At 49.5% G+C, this 20,969-nt stretch overlaps 1 protein-coding gene across 1 annotated transcript; it reads left to right on the top strand.

The window, feature by feature from the left end:
• Positions 1–34: 34 nt before the first annotated feature.
• Positions 35–19,411, top strand: LOC133362807 (lysophosphatidylserine lipase ABHD12-like). Its single transcript, XM_061581751.1, has 13 exons — positions 35–343; positions 2,991–3,115; positions 4,255–4,363; positions 6,273–6,392; positions 7,140–7,170; positions 8,413–8,458; positions 11,214–11,343; positions 11,910–11,947; positions 12,670–12,749; positions 14,667–14,749; positions 15,098–15,304; positions 16,377–16,465; positions 17,038–19,411. The coding sequence occupies exons 1-13, from the start codon at positions 327–329 to the stop codon at positions 17,043–17,045; spliced, it is 1,083 nt and encodes a 360-aa protein (XP_061437735.1). The 5' UTR covers positions 35–326; the 3' UTR covers positions 17,046–19,411.
• The last annotated feature ends 1,558 nt before the right edge of the window (positions 19,412–20,969 follow it).

Below are 20,969 nucleotides of genomic sequence, written 5' to 3'. Positions count from 1 at the left end.
TAAATCGTTGCAGGGGCTGCGCCTTGGTCATTTTTTTAATCGTTGCAGGGTCTGCGCCTTGGTAATTTTTTAAATCGTTGCAGGGTCTGCGCCTTGGTCATTTTTTTAGTCGTTGCAGGGGCTGCGCCTTGGTAATTGTTTTAGTCGTTGCAGGGGCTGCGCCTTGGTAATTTTTTAAATCGTTGCAGGGGCTGCGCCTTGCTAAAAAAATATGTTAATTTCGAGGTTGCCATGGGGACGGGCCTAGTTCAGCCGTCGACGCCTCCGCCTTCGCCTGAAGGCTCCGCCCGCCGTCAGCGTCTCGCGCCCGGCGCCCTCAGTTCCTGATGCGGCGAGAACGAATGTGAGTCTCGGCGACCCCCCTCTTAAGCGCAATTGTTGAGAAAAGGAAAATGTATTTAAGATCGACGAGGGATGTGGATGTGTGCGCGTGTTTTATTAATTTTATTTGACACCGACCGGCGGGGCCCAAGTAGGCGAGAGAGTTTGCGGCCTTTGCGAACAGAGTTGAGGAACGCGGAAGGTTGCCGCTGTTTTGTCATTTGTTGTTGTTGTCGAGGATGTTGTTGTTGTTGTTGCCTCTCCGTCCTTAATGTACATCGCGTGAATATATACATGTGTCGATAAACCCGCCACCACCCGACACAGCCGATTAGTAAGGTTTGTCGCGTGAACAGAACGTGTAATTCGTTACCAGTACGGCAACACCGGTTGCGTGTTGGAGGGCAAAGCCGCAACATTTTCAATCCAAGTTCGACGTTTCGGTTGTAATCACAGGCGACACGTCGTACTCGGGTTGTAAATGTTGTGGATTTGCTCTCCGATACAGCGGCGTGTTGGAGAGCAAAGCCACAACATTTACGATCTAAAGTTCGACGTTTCGCCAGTAATTGCAACCCGCTTCATCAGGCGATAGCCACACCATTATGCAAATGAGTTTAAAGTGTAACAGCTGTATGAGAAACATTTTCATTTAAAGCTTTCGTGACTGCAGGGATTCATATTCTTGGTTCTTTCGGTAAAGTCACGTAGAAGGGAAATAATAAAATAATAAAAATCCATAAAAAATTATCACGACGTTTCGACTGCAACACAAGCAATCATCGTCAGGTGTGAAATCCACAGCAAATTTTCTTGCTGTGGATTTCACACCTGATGATGATTGCTTGTGTTGCAGTCGAAGCTGTATGAGAGTTGTATGAGAATTGTTTATATTTGTGGTGTTTTGACATTCTGAGCGGGCGCGGTTGTGACGAGGTGCGTGCCGCGTGTGTGTGTCGCGTGTTTATTTATCAAGTCTTGTTAACTTATACATATCGATGCGCAGCTTCAACGTATGTTGTTGTGTATACCGCGGCTATTTTGTTGTTGTGCCATAACCAGCGAACATTAGCGTAAAGAAAGGCAAACGTAGCGTGTTTTACTGTCGTGTCAACACGACGGGACGTGCAGTGCACATTGCGAGTGGCGTCTTTTGCCTTTAGATTAACCTTGGGGAGAACCCGTTGAGATAATTTGGTATTTGATTTTTAAAAATTAGCTTCGTAATTTTCCTTTATTTTGCTCGATTAAGTGCAGGGTGGAAGGCATTCGTTGATTTAAAATGTGTGTGTCTCTCTCTATCGCTTCTGAGCAGCTGATTGAACGTCGTGTGAAAGTGATCTCTTATCTCTTGCATAGAAGTGTTAAATAGTTACAGAGGTGATAAGCGTGCAGAGGTGATAAGTGTGCAGAACTCTTGGCATTCGTGGCAGAGGTGGTAGAGGCTTTGAAGTAATTCGTTGTTTTCTCCAGAATTATCATTTTGATGGAGTGTTTCGAAACGTATCAGGGCTCTAGGGCTATTCTGGTAATCGTTGTGTGGATTAATTAGAATCTACTTGTAACGTGTATGCATTACAGTACTCGCATTAAGACATGCCATTTAAGAGAGAGAATGAGGATAGTTTTTTTTTATTACGTTAAATAATTTCTCATGCCTCCAATTGAAATTCCGGGGTGTGAGACTGAGATCTTGTAATTGTTTGATGAACAGCACAAACGAATCTTTAGTCGATGTCTACGTGATTCACCGTCGTGCTATACGGCCACTTGTTCACAATAACCTCTGCCAAAACGAAAGGCTCCCGACCACACCCGTGTCATCATCGGGATCGTTTTGACCATACTTCACCGCGTTGGTCAACGCGAGTTGGTGAAATGGGGAGTGCCCTAAACGGAATTCGGATATTGGCCGACAACGCGAGCTTTGGGCTCGACATTTTAACTCGGGACGAGGGGTTTATTGCACAAAGCACGAATCACAATGCCACTGCCCCACCACCACCTTTGTTTCATATAAACTTGCAGCTAGCAGCTACGATACAATCTGCAGAATAAGCAAATGCTGTGAAAACCCAACACGTGTTGTATGCAGGTCCAACCGCCTTTTGCCTGTGTAACAATGGGCAATACGTGAAGTGACAAATGTATTCTTTAGTCTATTGTCAAATGTCATTGGGTCAGACCTCCCCTCCATACTGTCCAAACTTGAGTTTTCTACTTTATTCCAGTTCTTCAAGTAAAGCAGCAGTCAAGTATTCTGCCTATTGGACTCCCCTGCATGCTTTCACAACTTTCTTAATCGACCTTCGGGCTTTTGAAAAAGTGTCCATTCCACTTCTTTTTGCTGTTTCTGAATTGTTTCAATGAGACTTCTCTCCTCCTAAGCCTCCTTTAGAACTTCTTGCTCACTCTGTCTCGCCATCAGACTACTCTTTGTAATGTTTGTAGTTGTAACTTTTTGCCCTGGACATTTGTGAAAAAGAGCTTCACAGCTCATCGGATTCCTCCAGTCTAAACAAACATTTTCATTCATTCGGTGCCACGACTCACATCTCAAGAGCCTTCGAGTCTTCTTATGTCCTTTCTCATAGTCCAAGTTCCTGTTGCGTACAAAGCTGAGAATAATGGACACCTCCCCCCCCCCCCCCCCCATGATGTCTTCACAGGCACACTCGAGTGATGAAACATGCACGCAGATTTGTCCTGGTTATCCTGGGCTTCTACGTCCTTGTTCCGTTCATCGTCAAGCTGTTCCCCGCAATTGCAATGAAACTGGTCTTCAATAACTTCGGTGCGTGCCGGGCGCTTCTGATCCATGCGCGTGCTTTGGTTTACTGCCTTCACTTTCGCAGCTTGCAGGCCATGCATGCGCTGAGTAACCTTGTGCTGCACAGGGGACAGCTGCCGCTGAGGGTGCCATTTCAAAAGTTTGAGACGAGATGTAATGTAAATTGCTTATATTTTTGTAGAGCACTCTAAAACTGATTTTTGTGTTTTGTTCTTTCCCCACTCCTCCGAGTAGCACGGTTGGCTACGTACGGTGCAAAATAAGTTAAACATGCATGCAATATGCTCTGGCAAAAACAGCACTCTCTCGAAAACAATCACGAAGGGAATATTTGAATAATTGTAGCTTTTCCACCCTTATTAATAGACAAGTTCTTTTTAAAGGCATGTCATGAGATGAAACGAGTTAAATTTAGAAATCTCGAAGTCCCCGCAAATGATGCTGGCCATGTCACTTCATCTCTTCATCAACACTAGGAGTGCACTGGGTAGTTTTATGTCGTCAGTATTATTATTAACTGAATGTTTGGGTAAAATTTATGAAACACACTTTATGTGTGCATTTTCCATTTAGTTATCTAATAGTTGTGACTTGATTATGCCAATTCTGAGGATGTTCTAGATCGGCGATACGGGTCCAAATATTAGCCAAGTTTATTGTTAAACAAGAACATCTGACAACCAAATACTTAACCTTTTGGACCTCCCAAAATTGGGGGGCACATTTAAAAAATACATGTTTGTTTTGAAACCTAGACTACAAAAGTTTGCATCTGGGGGGTTTGAAGGGTGGTAGATCCAAATATTAAGATTATTCTCATGTACACGATTTTATGCACCTATCACGAGCCTGAAGAATCGATTTTAGTGGATTATTCGATATGTTGTTTTTCCCCTACTCTGCACCCATGTGTAATACAAAACCTGTGCTGTGCAAACGGTCATTCTCATTCCAAAGTCGCTCAGAATTGTTCAGGCTTTCTACCAGTTTCTGTAGCCCTTCAGAACTCACCAACAAAACTTCACAATCGGAATCGATTTTAGTGGACGATTCGATGTGTCACATGCTTACTGTGCACCCACGTATGTGCGTCTCTGTTGAACCGGGGGCTACGCCGTGCATGCGTATGTTTTATTTTTCAGTGCGCGTTCCAACCACGGAGCAACTGCTCGATCCAGAAACGCACTTCGGTCTCAACCACACGCGCAATTTCTACCTTCACCCGGAGAGTGGCGTAACCCTCGGTGTCTGGTACGTGATGCTCGCACACACAAGGCGCTGCGGTGGCGAGATGTTAACTGCCTCGCCTAGTATGCAGGAGGTCGTGGGTTTGATCCTGATCCTGACGCCTGCTGTGTATTTGGAGTTTGCATGTCTCTCTCTCCGCGGTCATGTGGATTTTTCTCTGGGTCCTACGGTTTTTTCCTCCACATTTAGAAACGTGCGTTTATGGTATTTGGCTGCTATAATTTTCCACGTGATAGGCCACTTCATTGGGCTATAATTTGTGACCAGATCTCTTCTAAAAAAGAGCTAGATAGCTTAGCGGGCCTTACCTGGTAATATAAAAAAAAATCTTTAAAAATTTCGATTTAAAGCTTTCGTGACTGCAGGGATTCATCTTCTTGGTTTTTTCGGTAAAGTCATGTAGAAGGGAAATAATACAGCGTCTGAATGACGCTGTCTTTCCGACAGCCCTGTTCTTCACCTGAGGATGGCTGCTTGCGTTGTGGCCGAAACGTCATGAGAATTGTATTTTATTATGTTTTATTTTTATTATTTTATTATTTCCCTATTTCGTTTTTACTCGCACCCACGTGGGAATTAACCATGTAAACTGCTATCGGGCTACGTGGTGGGCAGCGAAGTGAAGTGTTTAAAAATGTACTTTGGTCGATTGAGCCTTGAATTAGTGTATTTGGTATGGTGTATGAACAGCAGCAGCGCTGGTGAGACGAAGGCCTTCAGGCTTGTTGCTTGGCCACGCCATCCCCTCTCTAGTGTGCCTTGCAGGCATTAATAGGCAATAGCTTACCGCACTTGCACCAGCAGTCTGTAAAGGCTACACAGAGGATCTTGGTCTTTTTTTTTTTATATAAGTGAGGGTTGTACAGCTGGCAAGCCTGAGGGCCAGATGTATCCCACGGAGGCCTACTGAGCTACGGCTCGCCAAGAGATATGGCTCTCGAAGATATGTGAAGAGAAGCAGATTCGTGAGATGAAAGAAAGATGGACAAGGGATAGAGATGGGAGAGCTGTAGGCAAGAGATTGCCAAGTTGAAAGCGAGATAAACGAGAGAGATATGAGAGATCTTGAGACAAGAGGCACGCATTGGTAGTCACGTGCAGACGTTACGATGCCGTGTGACATCCTAACATTTGTACGCGTGACGTATCGCATCAAAAAGCCTGGCAGCACATGCCAATTATACCACCGGCAAATGTAGTTGAAGAACCCTGATACAAGTCATATTTACTCGTGATGGCAAGCTGCCGTGTGTGTGTTTAACACGCAGGCTTTCGCGACCAATATTATCCACATTCGAGGTTTTTTTTGGGTTAGATCGTGTAAATATAAATGTGTCGTTAATTCTGGCTGTCGCCTGATGATGCTGGTTGTAATTACCGGTGAAACATCGTGCTCGAATTGTGAATATTGTGGGTCTCCTCTCCCTACACACAAGCGGTGTGCTGAACTAGTAACTAATTGGCACGTTTTGTTCACGTGACAAACCTGACTAATTGGCTGTGTCGGGTGGTGGCGAGTTTAACGACGCATCTATATTTACGCAATATAACCCAAACCAAAAAAAACTTATGCCGTATGTGTGTGTGTGTTGTGGCGTTACGATTAGCGCGTTGCGCTATGATCCCGGCGACCTGAATTCGACTCCCGCTAATGGCCAACATCAGTGACGATTATTTGAACCGGTTCTGGGCCTCCCCTAGGTAGACTCAGCCTTAAATGAGTACCTGGTGCGATGTGTAAACATCACTACTGGAGAGACAATGGTTGCCGGGCATGGTGCTGGCCGCCCACCCCCTCGTGTGCCGTGTCGGCCTTCATAGGTGCTCGCTAACAGCGCTTGCCCCAACAGTCTGTTAAGGTTACACGGGGGGATCTTTGTCTTTTGTGTGGCTTTTGACTGGACGCTACCAGGCACACGGTGCCCGCCTCCCTTGGGCAGCAGGCTCGGGGCAAGGGCTCAGGCTGGTACGAGGACAGCCTGGGATCCGGTCGCCCCATCATCCTCTACCTGCACGGCAATGCGGCTTCGCGGTGAGACACCATGCGAACTGGAACCTCTCATGCGATCGGAATCGCCTCTTTGCACTCTTATCCACAAGCAGTGAAGAGTGCGCCAACAAACTGAAACCCCACTTCTTCGTTAACACTGCACTGGAGAGCAAGTGCAAGCAATTTGCGGGTTAATCACACTGATTGTATCAACCACTAGTACGTAGCCCTGCCTCTAGCCCAGTGGTTCTTAACCTGGGGTGCTTACACCCCTTGGGGGTGCGAGATGCCCTTTCCCGGGAGTGTGCGAGACATGGCCAGATTGTTTTATAAGGTAAATCATCGAAACATAAATTGCACACGGGCACGTAAGTACAAGTACTTGTGTCATCAAACCTATGTATTTATTAACATTTTACTATTGAGAACCACAGGGTTCTCTGTCTGTCTCAGCAGCTTTCTCCTCTCTTATTTTCCTCCTGATGACGATCGCTTGTGTTGTGACCGAAACGTCGCAGTTTTTTGCTTATTTTATTTCTATTAATTTGAACCTATCTACGTGACTTTACCGAAAGACCCAAAGTATATGAATTCCCGCAGTCACGAAAGCTGTAAGTCAAGATTTCAAGTCCTTTCATCTCCTTCAATAACAAAGCTTCAAACTCGTGTCAGACACCCTGGGACACAGGCTACGTACATATTTACGGGGCAAGACCGGTTTATTTTTTTGGATTGCCCCTTCCTGTGATCTCTCCCAGTTGACACGGCCTGTCGTCCTTTCTCTCCTAGGGCTGGAGCGTACCGAGTGGAACTCTACAAGGTAGCGTGCTAAAGCGGTTGGCAGCTAATCTGTGCCCGCTGTGATCCTTGAAAACTTTGCATAATTTGTTGATTCATAATTACCGCTGCCAGACTTCTCGCAGACACTTGTAAACAAGAACACGTCGCACCGGTACTGCCATCTCCTCCACTGTCTCCGCACTCCAGTCCTGGATGATCTTGCAGAATGCACCCATCATCTTCAATATCCTCCATGCAATCATCCCTGCCTACCTCTTCCCTCTCATCTCACTTTACTCCCCTCCACGCATTCTCCTACCTATCTCCTCTCATCTCACGCTACTCCACACACTCTCATACCTATCCCCTCTCATCTCACGCTACTCCACACACTCTCCTACCTCTCCCCTCTCATCTCACGCTACTCCACACACTCTCCTACCTCTCCCCTCTCATCTCACTCTACTCCCCTCCACGCACTCTCCTACCTCTCCTCTCTCATCTCACTCCACTCCCCTCCACACATTCTCCTACCTTTTCCCTCTCATCTCACTGTACTCCCCTCCACGCACTCTCCTACCTCTTCCCTCTCATCTCACTCCACTCCCCTCCACACACTCTCCTACCTCTTCCCTCTCAACTCACTCGACTCCCCTCCACGCACTCTCCTATCTCTCCCCTATCATCTCACTCTACTCCCCTCCACGCACTCTCCTACCTCTCCCCTCTCATCTCACTCTACTCCACACACTCTCCTACCTCTCCCCTCTCATCTCACTCCACTCCCCTCCACACACTCTCCTACCTCTTCCCTCTCAGCTCACTCGACTCCCCTCCACGCACTCTCCTATCTCTCTCCTCTCATCTCACTCTACTCCACTCCACGCACTTTCTTACCTCTCCTCTCTCATCTTACCCCCCCCTCCATACACTCTCTCAGCTCCAGCAACCAGTCAATCTTTCACTCAGCAGGAGGTCACTCATTCTCTTCTGCTGCCCTCCGTCTGGAAATCCCTTCCCCCAGCCATCTGTGTTGTCGGCTCCCTGCCCCCTGTTCATGTCTAGCCTCAATATTCTCAATTGTCTCCTGCCGATGACCGACTGCTTTTCTACAAAATACATTTTCCCAATGTTTCTTTACAGGATCTTGAGATGCGGTAATATTTTTGACGCTACGTAAATCCAATTTGTATTTTAGCGCTTTATAAATAATGTCAATAAACTTAAACCAAGTTTCCAGTTCACTCTCATCGTGACTTCTAAACCTCTCTCGTCTCTGCAGGTCATAAGTGCTCTTGATTATCACATCGTGGCTGTGGATTACAGAGGTAATGCCAGCTTGCATTTTTTCCGAATGATCGTCGCACGCAACACAAACGCGCATGCGGTGGTGCACACCTGTGACGTTGGCACTTGGAGGCATGCGTCGGCGGTACGGATTTGATTTGAGAATATTCCAAATCCACTGGGCTGTGAAATGGCAGCACAGAAAATGGGTTCTTTACCTATCTCTTAGGTAGTTAACATCTTGCCACGGTGGCTATGAGATGTTAACTACCTCGCTTGGTATACAGGAGGTCGTGGGTTCGAATCTGGACCCTGACCCCTGCTGTATATTTGGAGTTTGCATGTCTCTCTCTCCCCCCGTGGTCGCGTGGATTTTTCCCCGGGTTCTTTGGTTTTTATGCTCTTTGTTTTTTTTCGGTAAAGTCACGTGGGTTAATACTTTACCGAAAAAACCAAAGAGTATGGATCCTTGCAGTCACGAAAGCTTCAAATCTTTGGTTTTTCTCTCCACATTGATAATAAACACACATTTAGAGTATTTGGCTGCTATGTATTTCCACATGATGATAAGCCACTTCGTTGAGCTATCAGTGATTGCCAGGTCGCTTTTGAAAAAGAGCTATATAGCTAAGTGCGTCCTTACCTGGTAAAATAAAAATAGAGAAGTCCACCTTTGAGTGGTATCCCTTCGTAAGCTCAGTGGGTTTTTTGTATTATTGGTTTCCTCGAATATAATCACCCCCTCCTCAACCCCCCACCTCGCTTAATCAAATTGGCCAAACATCAAAATCAAGGACCCTCCTGAGAAAGAGTCTTGAGACTCAAGCGAGGCTTCCGTGGACAACCAAATTACGTTAATAATTCCACGCTGAAATTACAGCAGCCCGTAGTCCTGCTCTAGGCACTAACGGTGGAACGATGCATCAAATCATCCTGTTAATATCTATTCTACAACTCGCAATAACTGCATCGATTCACTTGTGCACGTATCGATGTGTTTCGATCCGTACACCTTGTATGTAATGGGTTAACTTGACCCCGCCATGCGCTAGTGGCACGACTATTCACCGCAGTGTTTGAAAACGAATCAATCCTTTAATCGACTCGCGATCATTCATCGTGAGAATTCCTGAAATCACTGGGGTGGAGGGGCTGGGGGGGGTAGGGCGTTGGGAAGTTGTAACTTTTCATTCTCTCCAGAACACGTGGGCTCTCCCTCCCTCCACTCCCTCCTTCCCTCCCCACTGCCATCCCCCCATCTCTCGTTCCTCACCATGCCCTCATTCCCCCCCCCCCCTCCCACCAACTGCCATCTCTCATTCCTCACTGTGCCCTCATTCCACCTCCCCCTACTCCCACCAACTGCCATTTCTCATTCCTCACCGTGCCCTCATTCCACCTCCCCCCCTCCTACTCCCACCAACTGCCATCTCTCATTCCTCGCCGTGCCCTCATTCCACCTCCCCCCTCCTACTCCCACCAACTGCCATCTCTCATTCCTCACCGTGCCCTCATTCCACCTCCCCCCTCCTACTCCCACCAACTGCCATCTCTCATTCCTCGCCGTGTCCTCATTCCACCTCCCCCTCCTACTCCCACCAACTGCCATCTCTCATTCCTCACCGTGCCCTCATTCCACCTCCCCCTCCTTCCTACTCCCACCAATTGCCATCTCTCATTCCTCACCGTGCCCTCATTCCACCTCCCCCCCTCCTACTCCCACCAACTGTCATCTCTCATTCCTCGCCGTGCCCTCATTCCACCTCCCCCTACTCCCACTAACTGCCATCTCTCATTCCTCACCGTGCCCTCATTCCACCTCCCCCTCCTACTCCCACCAACTGCCATCTATCATTCCTCACCGTGCCCTCATTCCACCTCCCCCTCCTACTCCCACCAACTGCCATCTCTCATTCCTCGCCGTGCCCTCATTCCCCCCCTCCTACTCCCACCAACTGCCATCTCTCATTCCTCACCGTGCCCTCACCCCCCCCCCTCCTACTCCCACCAACTGCCATCTCTCATTCCTCGCCGTGCCCTCATTCCCCTCCTCCTACTCCCACCAACTGCCATCTCTCATTCCTCGCCGTGCCCTCATTCCCCCCCCTCCTACTCCCACCAACTGCCATCTCTCATTCCTCACCGTGCCCTCATTCCACCTCCCCCCTCCTACTCCCACCAACTGCCATCTCTCATTCCTCGCCGTGCCCTCATTCCCCCCCCCTCCTACTCCCACCAACTGCCATCTCTCATTTCTCACCGTGCCCTCATTCCCCCCCCTCCTACTCCCACCAACTGCCATCTCTCATTCCTCACCGTGCCATCATTCCACCCCCCCTCCTCCTCCCACCAACTCCCATCTCTCATTCCTCACCGTGTCCTCTTTCCCCCCCCTCCTACTCCCACCAACTGCCATCTCTCATTCCTCACCGTGCCCTCATTCCCCCCCCCTCCTACTCCCACCAACTGCCATCTCTCATTCCTCACCGTGCCCTCATTCCCCCCCCTCCTACTCCCCCCAACTGCCATCTCTCATTCCTCACCGTGCCCTCATTCCCCCCCCCCTCCCTCCTACTCCCACCAACTGCCATCTCTCATTCCTCACCGTGCCCTCATTCCCCCCCCTCCTACTCCCACCAACTGCCATCTCTCATTCCTCACCGTGTCCTCATTCCACCTCCTCCCTCCTACTCCCACCAACTGCCATCTCTTATTCCTCACCATGCCCTCATTCCACCTCCCTCCTACTCCCACCAACTGCCATCTCTCAATTCCTAAACCACGTGTGCCGGGCAGGGTGGGGCGACTCGGTGGGCTCCCCGTCGGAGGTCGCCATCACGGAGGACGCCCTCGCCACGTACAAGTGGATTGTTGCGCGGAGCCAGAAGAGCCCCCTGTTCGTGTGGGGACACTCGCTCGGCAGCGGGTACGCCGGTGGTGATGACAATAATCATGATGATGATGAGGAAGACAAATCACGCACCCGCATGGATTTTGTAATTGCTTTCCACCGTGTTGATCCTTTAACTGTGATTGATCATCTAGGCACGGTGGTTGCCACGTTGACGAGATTTTAACTGTCTCGCCTGGTATGCAGAAGGACATGGGTTCGATCCTGAAAGGACCAACCCTGTGATCAATTTGGCTGGGCTTTACTGAGGGCAAGTCCCCTAACGGCAATACATTGGCCTTCACTTATGGAGAGTTATTGTGACCCCAATTTACAGACAGACAGACATATAGAGGTTTGAACTTTGTTTGAAACGTCTTCATAAATGAGTTTCAATGAAACGACCAAGTGCATGTCTATCCATGGATCGCCTAAACTCAGTGTTTAGATTTTGAAATTGAGGCGTTTTTTTACTGGAAGCCAATGCAATTCTTTTTTTCCCATTTTACCGATGTGATGTGATCATATTTCCTTCCCCCGTATTCTTTGTGCAACAGAGTTGTCGAGTTGTAATAGCTAACTGTTGTCTTATTTTGTAACAGGGTTGCCACGAACCTGGCTCTTCAAATCAACAAGGAAGGTAAGACTTTCTCACTTCCTACTCGTTTGATACAAATGCGATCTCACACACACACATTCACCTTCACACAGTGTTAGGGTTGTTGCACAACTGCCCGTTAAAACCGGGAACTGTTTCCGGAATCGGTCACCAGCTCCCAGATGCTACGAACCGCCGGTTATTGTTTCCGGTGGAGTTTTAGTCGCGAATGCACCGATTGGCATACGCAGGCGTACGTAGATTCGGGAGATGGAATGGAACTTCGCGACCTCTTGATTGCGAGTACAGTGCGCTGCTGAGCAATACACCACTGTGGCAGCTCCCTTTGTTTCAGATGCTCTTCTGCGGCCGTCTGGAATGCTCTTCCCTCCGATATTAGGAAGCCACTGGAGCTATGTGATTTTAAATATAGATTGAAAACTCATTTTTATAGAACTGCTTTTTGTGTTTAGTTTGTTGTCCTTCCCCAAACCTCCGATGAGCACGGTTGGCTACGTACGGTGCGAAAGAAGTTCAACATACACACATATTTGGGGCAGCGAGCCCCCTCCCCATCTTTCTATCCCCTGCTTTTCATAACCGGTTTGGCTTACGTCGATGGTATTTACGTGCGTCACAACGTGATGTAACGGGCCCGTGCATTGCCTCCGCAAAACTAAAGAACAAACATACATTGTCATGGCAATATATATTGGTTTTTTTTATTGACCATGCTGTTACCAAAATGTGTGGAACGTGCCCAGGTGGGCGGCTGGATGGCCTCGTCCTGGAGTCTCCGTTCACGAATCTGCGCGATGAGATCAGGAACCATCCCATGAGCCTGGTGAGCATCAAAGACAAATACAACCCCGTTTAGCCTTAACAGACTGTAGGGGCAAGTGCTGTTAACGAACACCTATGAATGCCGGAACGGTACACGAGGGGGTGGGTGGCCAGCTCTATGCCTGACCGCCTTTATCTTCGTAGTGGCAATGTTTACACACTGCACCAGGTACTCATTACAGGCTGAGTCGACCTAGGGGAGGCCCATGACCTGGATGAACCACCCCATGAGCCTGGTGAGCATCGAACACACTGCCACCTCCGCTCCCCCCGTTTACGATTTATTCGGCGATGCTGCTGCCGATACTGCCGCGTTGGCAGCGGTGCACGAGCACGATTATTTAACAACAGGGAAAAAACACTCGACACGCTCGTCAATAACCACTGTGGCCTGACACTTTTTTTTTGTGACAGGTGACGATTCGGGCGATAGTCATTCTGTGTTACACCTCCGCTGAGCGTGTTGCTGCATACTCAGCTAAGGTTGGGATGTTGTCGTTGTCATCGTCGTCATATCTGGGATGGAGCACCCGGTTGCTTCGTCACTACGCTCGATAGAATTCAACATCGAGTAGCTGTCGGGATGCTTGATGATCAAGCACTCGCTGATTCGTTCACTCTGGTGGCCACTCGCTTACCGGCGGTCAGTTGCCTCCGTAGTACTCTGCCGTTGCTACTGCCGTGGTTATTGTTCCCGTGAACTTCACTCATTGGTTCCTCCTCACGTGTCGAGGACTCGGGTCTATCAGACATTGACTGTTTAGTCTCATCCACCGCTGTGTTCAACCACCGCAACACTGCAGGTTGCGACAACACACTCACCCGCTCCCCAACTTACTCACTCGCCCACCCACTCGCTCATTCACTCACCACTCACCCACCCACCCACTCCCTCACGCACGCATTCACTCACTCGCTCACTCATGCTTTCACTCACCCAAACGTCTCACACTCAACCCACTCACCACATTGCAGCTCACGACAGTTATTTATGCTTCTCCCCTCGCAATGCCCCACTTTGTAATGTCCTCCCGTTGTCTCTTTTGCAAATTTCGGATCATAACCCTGAGCAATTCAAGAAACGTGTTGACTCCTTAGACATTACACCTTCCACAGTGCCGTTTGTTGCTGGTCGCTTGGTGGTTTTTGTGTCCCTTGTGGGCTGCGCTCATCACCATCATCATCACGATCCATGGACAGATGTCCAATGTGCATTTCGTCATTTTGTTTCCACTTTTCTCTGTGTTGTGCCAACATGATCAAGTCGTGGCCGCATCTCTCCGGCACCAATCTCTTATGTGGTCCTCGTCAAGCCATTCTCTGTTAGCACTTCGTTTCGATTTAAAGCTTCTTTCGTGACTGCAGGGATTCATATTCTTGGTTCTTTCGGTAAAGTCACGTAGAAGGGAAATAGTAAAATAATAATAAAAACATAATACAATTCTCAGGACGGCTGCTTGCGTTGTGGCCGAAACGTCGTGAGAATTTTATGATGTTTTATTTTTATTCTTTTATTATTTCCCTTCTATGTGACTTTACCGAAAGAATCAAGAATAGGACTTCGTTTCTTTCCAGTTTCTTCCTTTTCATTTCCCTGTTGCCTATCCTACACGTGTGCCGATTTACTTCTCATCACTGCCTGCGTCGGGTCCTCATCAATGTGCAACCTTTTTCTTAGTTCTACGTTGGCCACTCTTTGGGTCCAGCTTGGATGCAGCATCGTTCCGTAGCAATACATTTCAGGAGCCGTGATATCAATGCGACTTGCCATTGTCAGTTGCTCTTTTGAACAAGTCTGGGCTACGTTACCTTTCCGTCCGTCGGAATCGATTGTGTTGCGATCTTTTTGCCCGAGTCATGGATCTCGGCCAATGAACCCTGTGCTCGTCCTGGTCTGTCCCTACCTCCACGCGTGCAGATCTACAGGTTCTTCCCAGCATTCGACTGGTTCTTCGTCAAACCCCTGGAGGACAACGGAATACGTTTTGCCATTGATGAAAAGTGAGTTTCAGTTCAAAGTCAAACCCTGAGCCGGTGGTGGAAATTCCACATTCCTATGTCGGGGGGTGAGGGGGGGAGGTGTGGTGGTTGAGTGGATCCATAGAACGACCAGAATGAGAATATTTGTTTAGGCTTGAGGAATCCGATGAGCTATAAAGCTCTTTTCACATGCCTCCAGTATATTCACGGATGTCCAGTCAACCGCCGTTGACCTCGCCGCAAAATGGTGCTCATTGTCTCGACCCCAGTGGGGCACGGCTGGCTACGTACGGCGCGAAAGAAGTTCGACATACATATGTACGTACATTCATGGGCTGAGATGAAACCTGCCACCCCGCCCCCACCTAGGCTGGTACACGTCACGAGCCGCCTGCTGGTGCTGCACTCGCGCGACGACCCGGTGGTGCCCTACCACATGGGCCACAAGCTGTACCTGCTGATGATGTTGGCGCGGCCCCAACACAGCGAAACGGTCCGCTTCGCGAGCTTCCCGGCGGCGTGCGGGTACCGGCACCAGCACATCTGGCGCGACCCCAGGCTGCCCGCCATCGTGCGGTACGGTGCCCTCCGTCGGTTTACAGCGGTCGAACAGAAGCGACGAGATCGCCCTCGCCTTGCGGATGCGAACTCCACCTAGGCTGGGTGCCCGGGGCTCTCTCTCAGACAGGCATTTTGAAGCCTCGTGGTTGAGAAATCAAAATTGGGCGTGTGGGTGGGTGTGGGGAGTGGTGGATCAGTGGGGGGGGGGGGGGCGGCACAGCTGGTGCATCTGCCAGTCATCTCACGTCAGTCAACCGATGGCACCTGCTGGGTGTGTCCCGTGACCTTTCGGTGAGCCTCCGACACTTCACGTGGCCTGAAAGTGCACCTGGCCTGGCACAGGCGCCGTGGTGACGTCACCGTCACTTGGTGGCGATGGGCGGGGTATTGGAGCGGTGTAATAGTGGTTGGTGTACTGTTCTATTAACCTGGAGACCCCCGTTTCGATTCCTCAAAGCTGCTAACGTCAGGGATGAATCGTCTGAAACTGGTCCAGTGAGTAAAGTGAACCGGCGCTGATCAACGCAGCCTTAAATGAGTACCCGGTGCAGTGTGTAAACATCAGCACTGGGGAGACAAAGGCGGCCCGGCTTGGGGCTGGCAAGATCACTCCCTTATGCTCCATGATAGCCTTAATAGGTACTCGCTAACAGCGGTTTCAACAGCTTACTGTGTAGGCTGTACGGGGAGGGGGGCGGGTTTGCCTTGTGTAGGTGGGTAAGTGCGTGGGTGTATGGGTGCGCGAGTGCATAGATTTATATTGGTTAATATATATTGTAAAAAATCTTTATTTTGTTGAAAATAGGCAAAGTGGGGAAAGTTAATTGCCCCCCTTGAGCCAATATTGACGTAGGGTTACACTGACACCATCAACTCACGAGAGCTGAGATCCTGGCATAATCACGCGCGCTCTAAAGCCGGGTTCCGGCCCAGGATTTCTGCTGTGCCAGCTCAACGTTTTGAGCCACCTCACAAAGTAATTCATTTAACTTTTTCAACTTTCAATTATCCTTTACGAATGTCTACATTTCTCTGCACACGCGTTCAACGCAATCACCCTTCTCCATAACGACTGCCATCCCCACAGAAGCTTCGTCGAGAACACCAAGGAGAGTAACCGATTGGAGTGGAGGTGGGTGAAGGGTGAGGCTACCGCATGGACGTCTCCACCCTGCGGTGAGCAATAAACAAACTCTGCGTGATGCGGAGTTCGGCATCCGAACGGCACGGACCAACTCATGGGCTGCAAGCAACGTGCCCAGCAAACATTGGAGCAGGCGACCACCAGACCGCCTGGCTTCCATCTATCTCTAGACACACCTGAACAGAGAACCCACCACCACCACCAGACTGCCCGGCTTCCACCTTCCTGATGAGTACGGCCGTTTTGACAACCCACTGCAGGACAAGGGCCTCCCCATAGCGTGCGGGTCACGCAGGGCTGTGTAACCAGACCTCACCACGCTGATCAGTGCGGGCTGGTGGGACGGGGAGCATTGATGTGGGAGCATAGGCACGCAGTACAACGGTGGATTTTTGCTGCACCGTCCTCCTGATTCCGACAGCGTAGCCACGCAGCTGCCTGTAAAAGCCTGTTTAATGCATCACCAACGCCCATCCAAGCGCTGACATCTTGACAGATTCCCATCGCAGTCGAGGCCCTTGCTACTCGAACAACTGTCATGGTGTTCAGTGTGAAGTCGCTCAGTGTAACTCCGTGTGTGTGTGTGTGTGCGCGTGTGTCCTAGGTGTGTGAACTCGGGAGCACTGGGTGCCATGAGGGCTGGCGACTCCACGTTGACCCAGCTCTTGAACGCACTAACACACACACACACGCACCCACACGCACCCACACGCACCCACACGCACCCACACGCACCCACACGCACCCACACGCACGCACACGCACCCACACACACGCACCCACACACTAACACACACACACGCACCCACACACTAACACGCACGCACTAACACACACATGGACAAGCACACGTCCACACGGGCAAACATGACCTGTATAACCTCAATAAGTTATTGGGGCTTTAAATTGTGTTCGCATGCACCTGCTAGGACTGGAAACGGCACACAAGGGCTCACGATGTGGTCAGCATCACGCCCGCCCACCTATCGACACGTGCACAACTAAAGCATACAAAGACACGACGTGATACGTGTACACAATGCACACATACATCCAGGAGCACAGATACACGTCGTGCACACAAGCACACGTGCTTGGGCATATCTGTGGTGCTTCGCTTTTAGGGAGGGCACGCCTCACGGAGCAGCACAGAGGGCAGCTTCAGCACCCGGTTAATGGGTGGACGCACTTTGCTAATGCTGGCTATTTTTTGCCGAGTGGACCTAGAGGGAGCTCCTCAGTTAGGTGTTGTTACAGGTTAATTATATATCGCCTCTGGTATCTGATTAGTGCGGCTGAGATGCTGGTAGTGATTGATAAATAGCGTAGCATCGGTTTTCGCAGCCTATATGATGATTCAAAAGATAAATTTTTTGGGTGAGACCACTCCGTCATGATCTGGCCTAAGTCAACGCTCGTGCAAGTGGCAAATTCACGTTCGATTTGTGGCCGGTGTCAACACGCTCTCACGACATATGCTTGACAAAATCATTACACAGCCGAACCGAAAAATCAAATTTTGAGCCGTGAATAAATTTCGTTTTATAAACGTTTTTTTAGTAATTTCGCCAGGCAAGGCCCACTGAAGCTATGCGCAGCTTCTTATTCAGAAGCGACCTGGCCATAGATGATAGCTCAACTGTGTGGCTTATCGCTTGAAAATGTACAGCAGCCAAATACTCCAAACGCGTGATGTTGATTCTAAATGTGGAGGGAAAAACCAGAGGGACCCGGAGAAAAATCCACGCGACCACGACGAGAGAGAGAGAGAGAGACACCGCAAACTCCAAATATACAGCAGGCGTCAGGGTCGGGATCGAACCCACGACCTCCTGTATACCAGGCGAGGTAGTTAACATCTCCTAGCCACCGTGATGATGAGAGAGACACGCAAACTCCAAATATAGAGCAGGGTCGGGATCGAACCCACGACCTCCTGCATACCAGGCGAGGTAGTTTACATCTCCTGGCCACCGTAATGATGAGAGAGAGACACGCAAACACCAAATATAGAGCAGGGTCTGGATCAAATCCACGACCTCCTGCATACCAGGCGAGGTAGTTAACATCTCGCCCAGGGGCCGTCTGAAATTGGTTTGGCCTTGTGTGGCCTGCGGACCGCTTGAGTTGAAGTTGTGGGTCACGTCTGGTCCAAGGGCGAGTAGCTTCCCCAACCCCTTGCTTCTGAAATGACGACAGCAGTAGAAGTCGGTTCCATCGATGACAGTCGATCAACACGACCGCGTGCTGACGTGGAGCTGGCAAGAGAAGCTCTTGCTGCTCGATCCGTGTTTGTGTGTGCCGTGGGGGTTTTTTTATTTTAATTACCAGAACCCCATCCCTTGCGGCCACGACTTGAAGAGGCGGTGTTGCGTGCCGCCGTGAAGCGTTCTCGAAGAGAATTTGTTCGTGAATTTGAGCGGCGAAGCCACAGTTTGTGGTGCTCGCCGTCTCCGACGCCTGTGAGAAAGAGCTTGGAAGCTCCAGCGGATTCCCCCGCGGTAAATGTTACGATCCTCAATTGTTACACGCTGCCTGCACGGCACTTGCTTGTTGTTTAAGTCCCGAAGCCGCTGGGCTCGACAAAGGTCGTACTCGCTACTTGTTGTTGACCCCTGGCGTTTTGCCGAGGTGTCGTTACTTTAAAAACCACTTTGTACTCTGTGGATGGAGGATGAAGTCGTTATTGGGAAAAGTGTTGAATGCGTTCAAATGCAGTTTTATTTCTATTATATATGACACGTAATCTAAAATGTACTGTTTCAACAATCACATGAGTTATTTATTTACAATATTACACTCGTGAGAAAAAAATGCATCAAAACAAGCGGTCTAAACATCCCCCCCCACCAGCCCCCCTGGCGATGATGAACACTGGTTTATGGTTTCTGTTTGTTAAATGATTTGTTACATATCCTTGGGCTTTCTGCAGGTTTCCTTTATAAACTGCCTCCACGGAAAACGACGTTGCCGCTCGACTCTGTGCCTCTACGACTCCTCTGTGCCTGTGCGACTCTGTGCCTGAAGGACTCTGAGCCTCTGCGACTCTGTGCTTGTACGACTCTTTGACTGCACGACGTCTCTGCCTGTACGACTCTGGGTCTGTACGTTCCGCGGCGTGTGGCGGTGTTTGCCAACTGGATGCTTTATAGCGAGAGTCGCTCAATTGCAACCCCCCTTATCAGCGCTGCCTAGCTTACTACATACCAATTCAGACATTGTTGGTCACCCCGTGCCCCTTGTGAATCTCAACGTTCATCCTACAAAGCAGAGGTGTGGACTCGAGTCATGTGACTTGGACTCGAGTCAGACTCGAGTCATGAATTTGATGACTTGAGACTCGATTTGGACTTGCATAACAATGACTTTGTCCCACCTCTGAGGTGTGGACTCGAGTCATGTGACTTGGACTCGAGTCAGACTCGAGTCATGAATTTGATGACTTGAGACTCGACTTGGACTTGCATAACAATGACTTTGTCCCATCTCTGCTACAAAGTCCCATCACAAGGGAGAAACACAAATAGACAATTACAAATCCCCGTATTGAAACGGCTGTGCGCCCCTATGGGCCTGACAAATCGGGTTTCCTGTACAAGATTGCGGGGTTAACCGTACGGGTTCACGCCTATGTAATTGCTTGATTATAATCGACTTTCACTGGTAGGAACCTCCTGGTTACACACAGCCCACAGGGGATTATTGTGTCCGTCGTGCAGGGAGGGGCTGGGTGGGGAGGGTGTGGGGGGGCTGGTCACCCCGTGGTGCCCTTATAAAACTCAACGTTTAACCTACTCACGCCGGCTTGTGCCCGCCCTCACAGTCGGGCATATTTGCGGAATACACCACGCCGCCGTTGACCCTGCCCATTAGCCGAGCAACCCAACGTTCCTACCAGCTCCCTCCGCAGGAATGTGTTTTGTAGGTTGATTGCTTGGGCCGCTTAAATTACGACAGCCACCCTTAACCCACATCCCGTCTCCTGAAGGCTGGAACCCCCCCCCCCCCCCCATACAAGCCACGCCCAGTGCGATGCGGATGCCGTCACAGCCTAACCCATCGTATCCTGGCCAAATCCGATAAGCTATGAAGCTCTTTTTGCACACATGTCCAGTAGGGGCGCGTCAGCAACTTTTTGTTTAACCCGCTGTGTACCATGGGTAAAACGTTTCGGGTAATCATCCAGTCATGGATTCAAAAAAAGTGAATGTAGGGTTCGGAAAAACATTAACGCCAAACCTATTCTATGATATAAAATAAACCATTACAACTATTTAAATGTGTTTTTATTATACCAGGTAAGGTTTACTGAGCTCTTTTTCAGAAGCGACCTGACCGCAAGTGATAGCTCAATGAAGTGGCTTATCACGTGGAAAGTTTTAGCAGCCAAATACTCGAAACGCGTGATGTTTCTAAATGTGGAGGGAAAAACCGGAGGACCCAGAGAAAAACCGCACCACGACTCACTGGGAGAGAGACCCCGCAAACTTCAAATACACAGCAGCGGGCGTCAGGGTTGGGATCGAACGCACGACC

Source organism: Lethenteron reissneri, chromosome 8, assembly GCF_015708825.2.
Source record: "Lethenteron reissneri isolate LAM-NWPU_2019-01 chromosome 8, ASM1570882v1, whole genome shotgun sequence".
Lineage (NCBI taxonomy): Eukaryota > Metazoa > Chordata > Hyperoartia > Petromyzontiformes > Petromyzontidae > Lethenteron > Lethenteron reissneri.
This window is presented reverse-complemented; position numbering and strand designations above follow the sequence as displayed.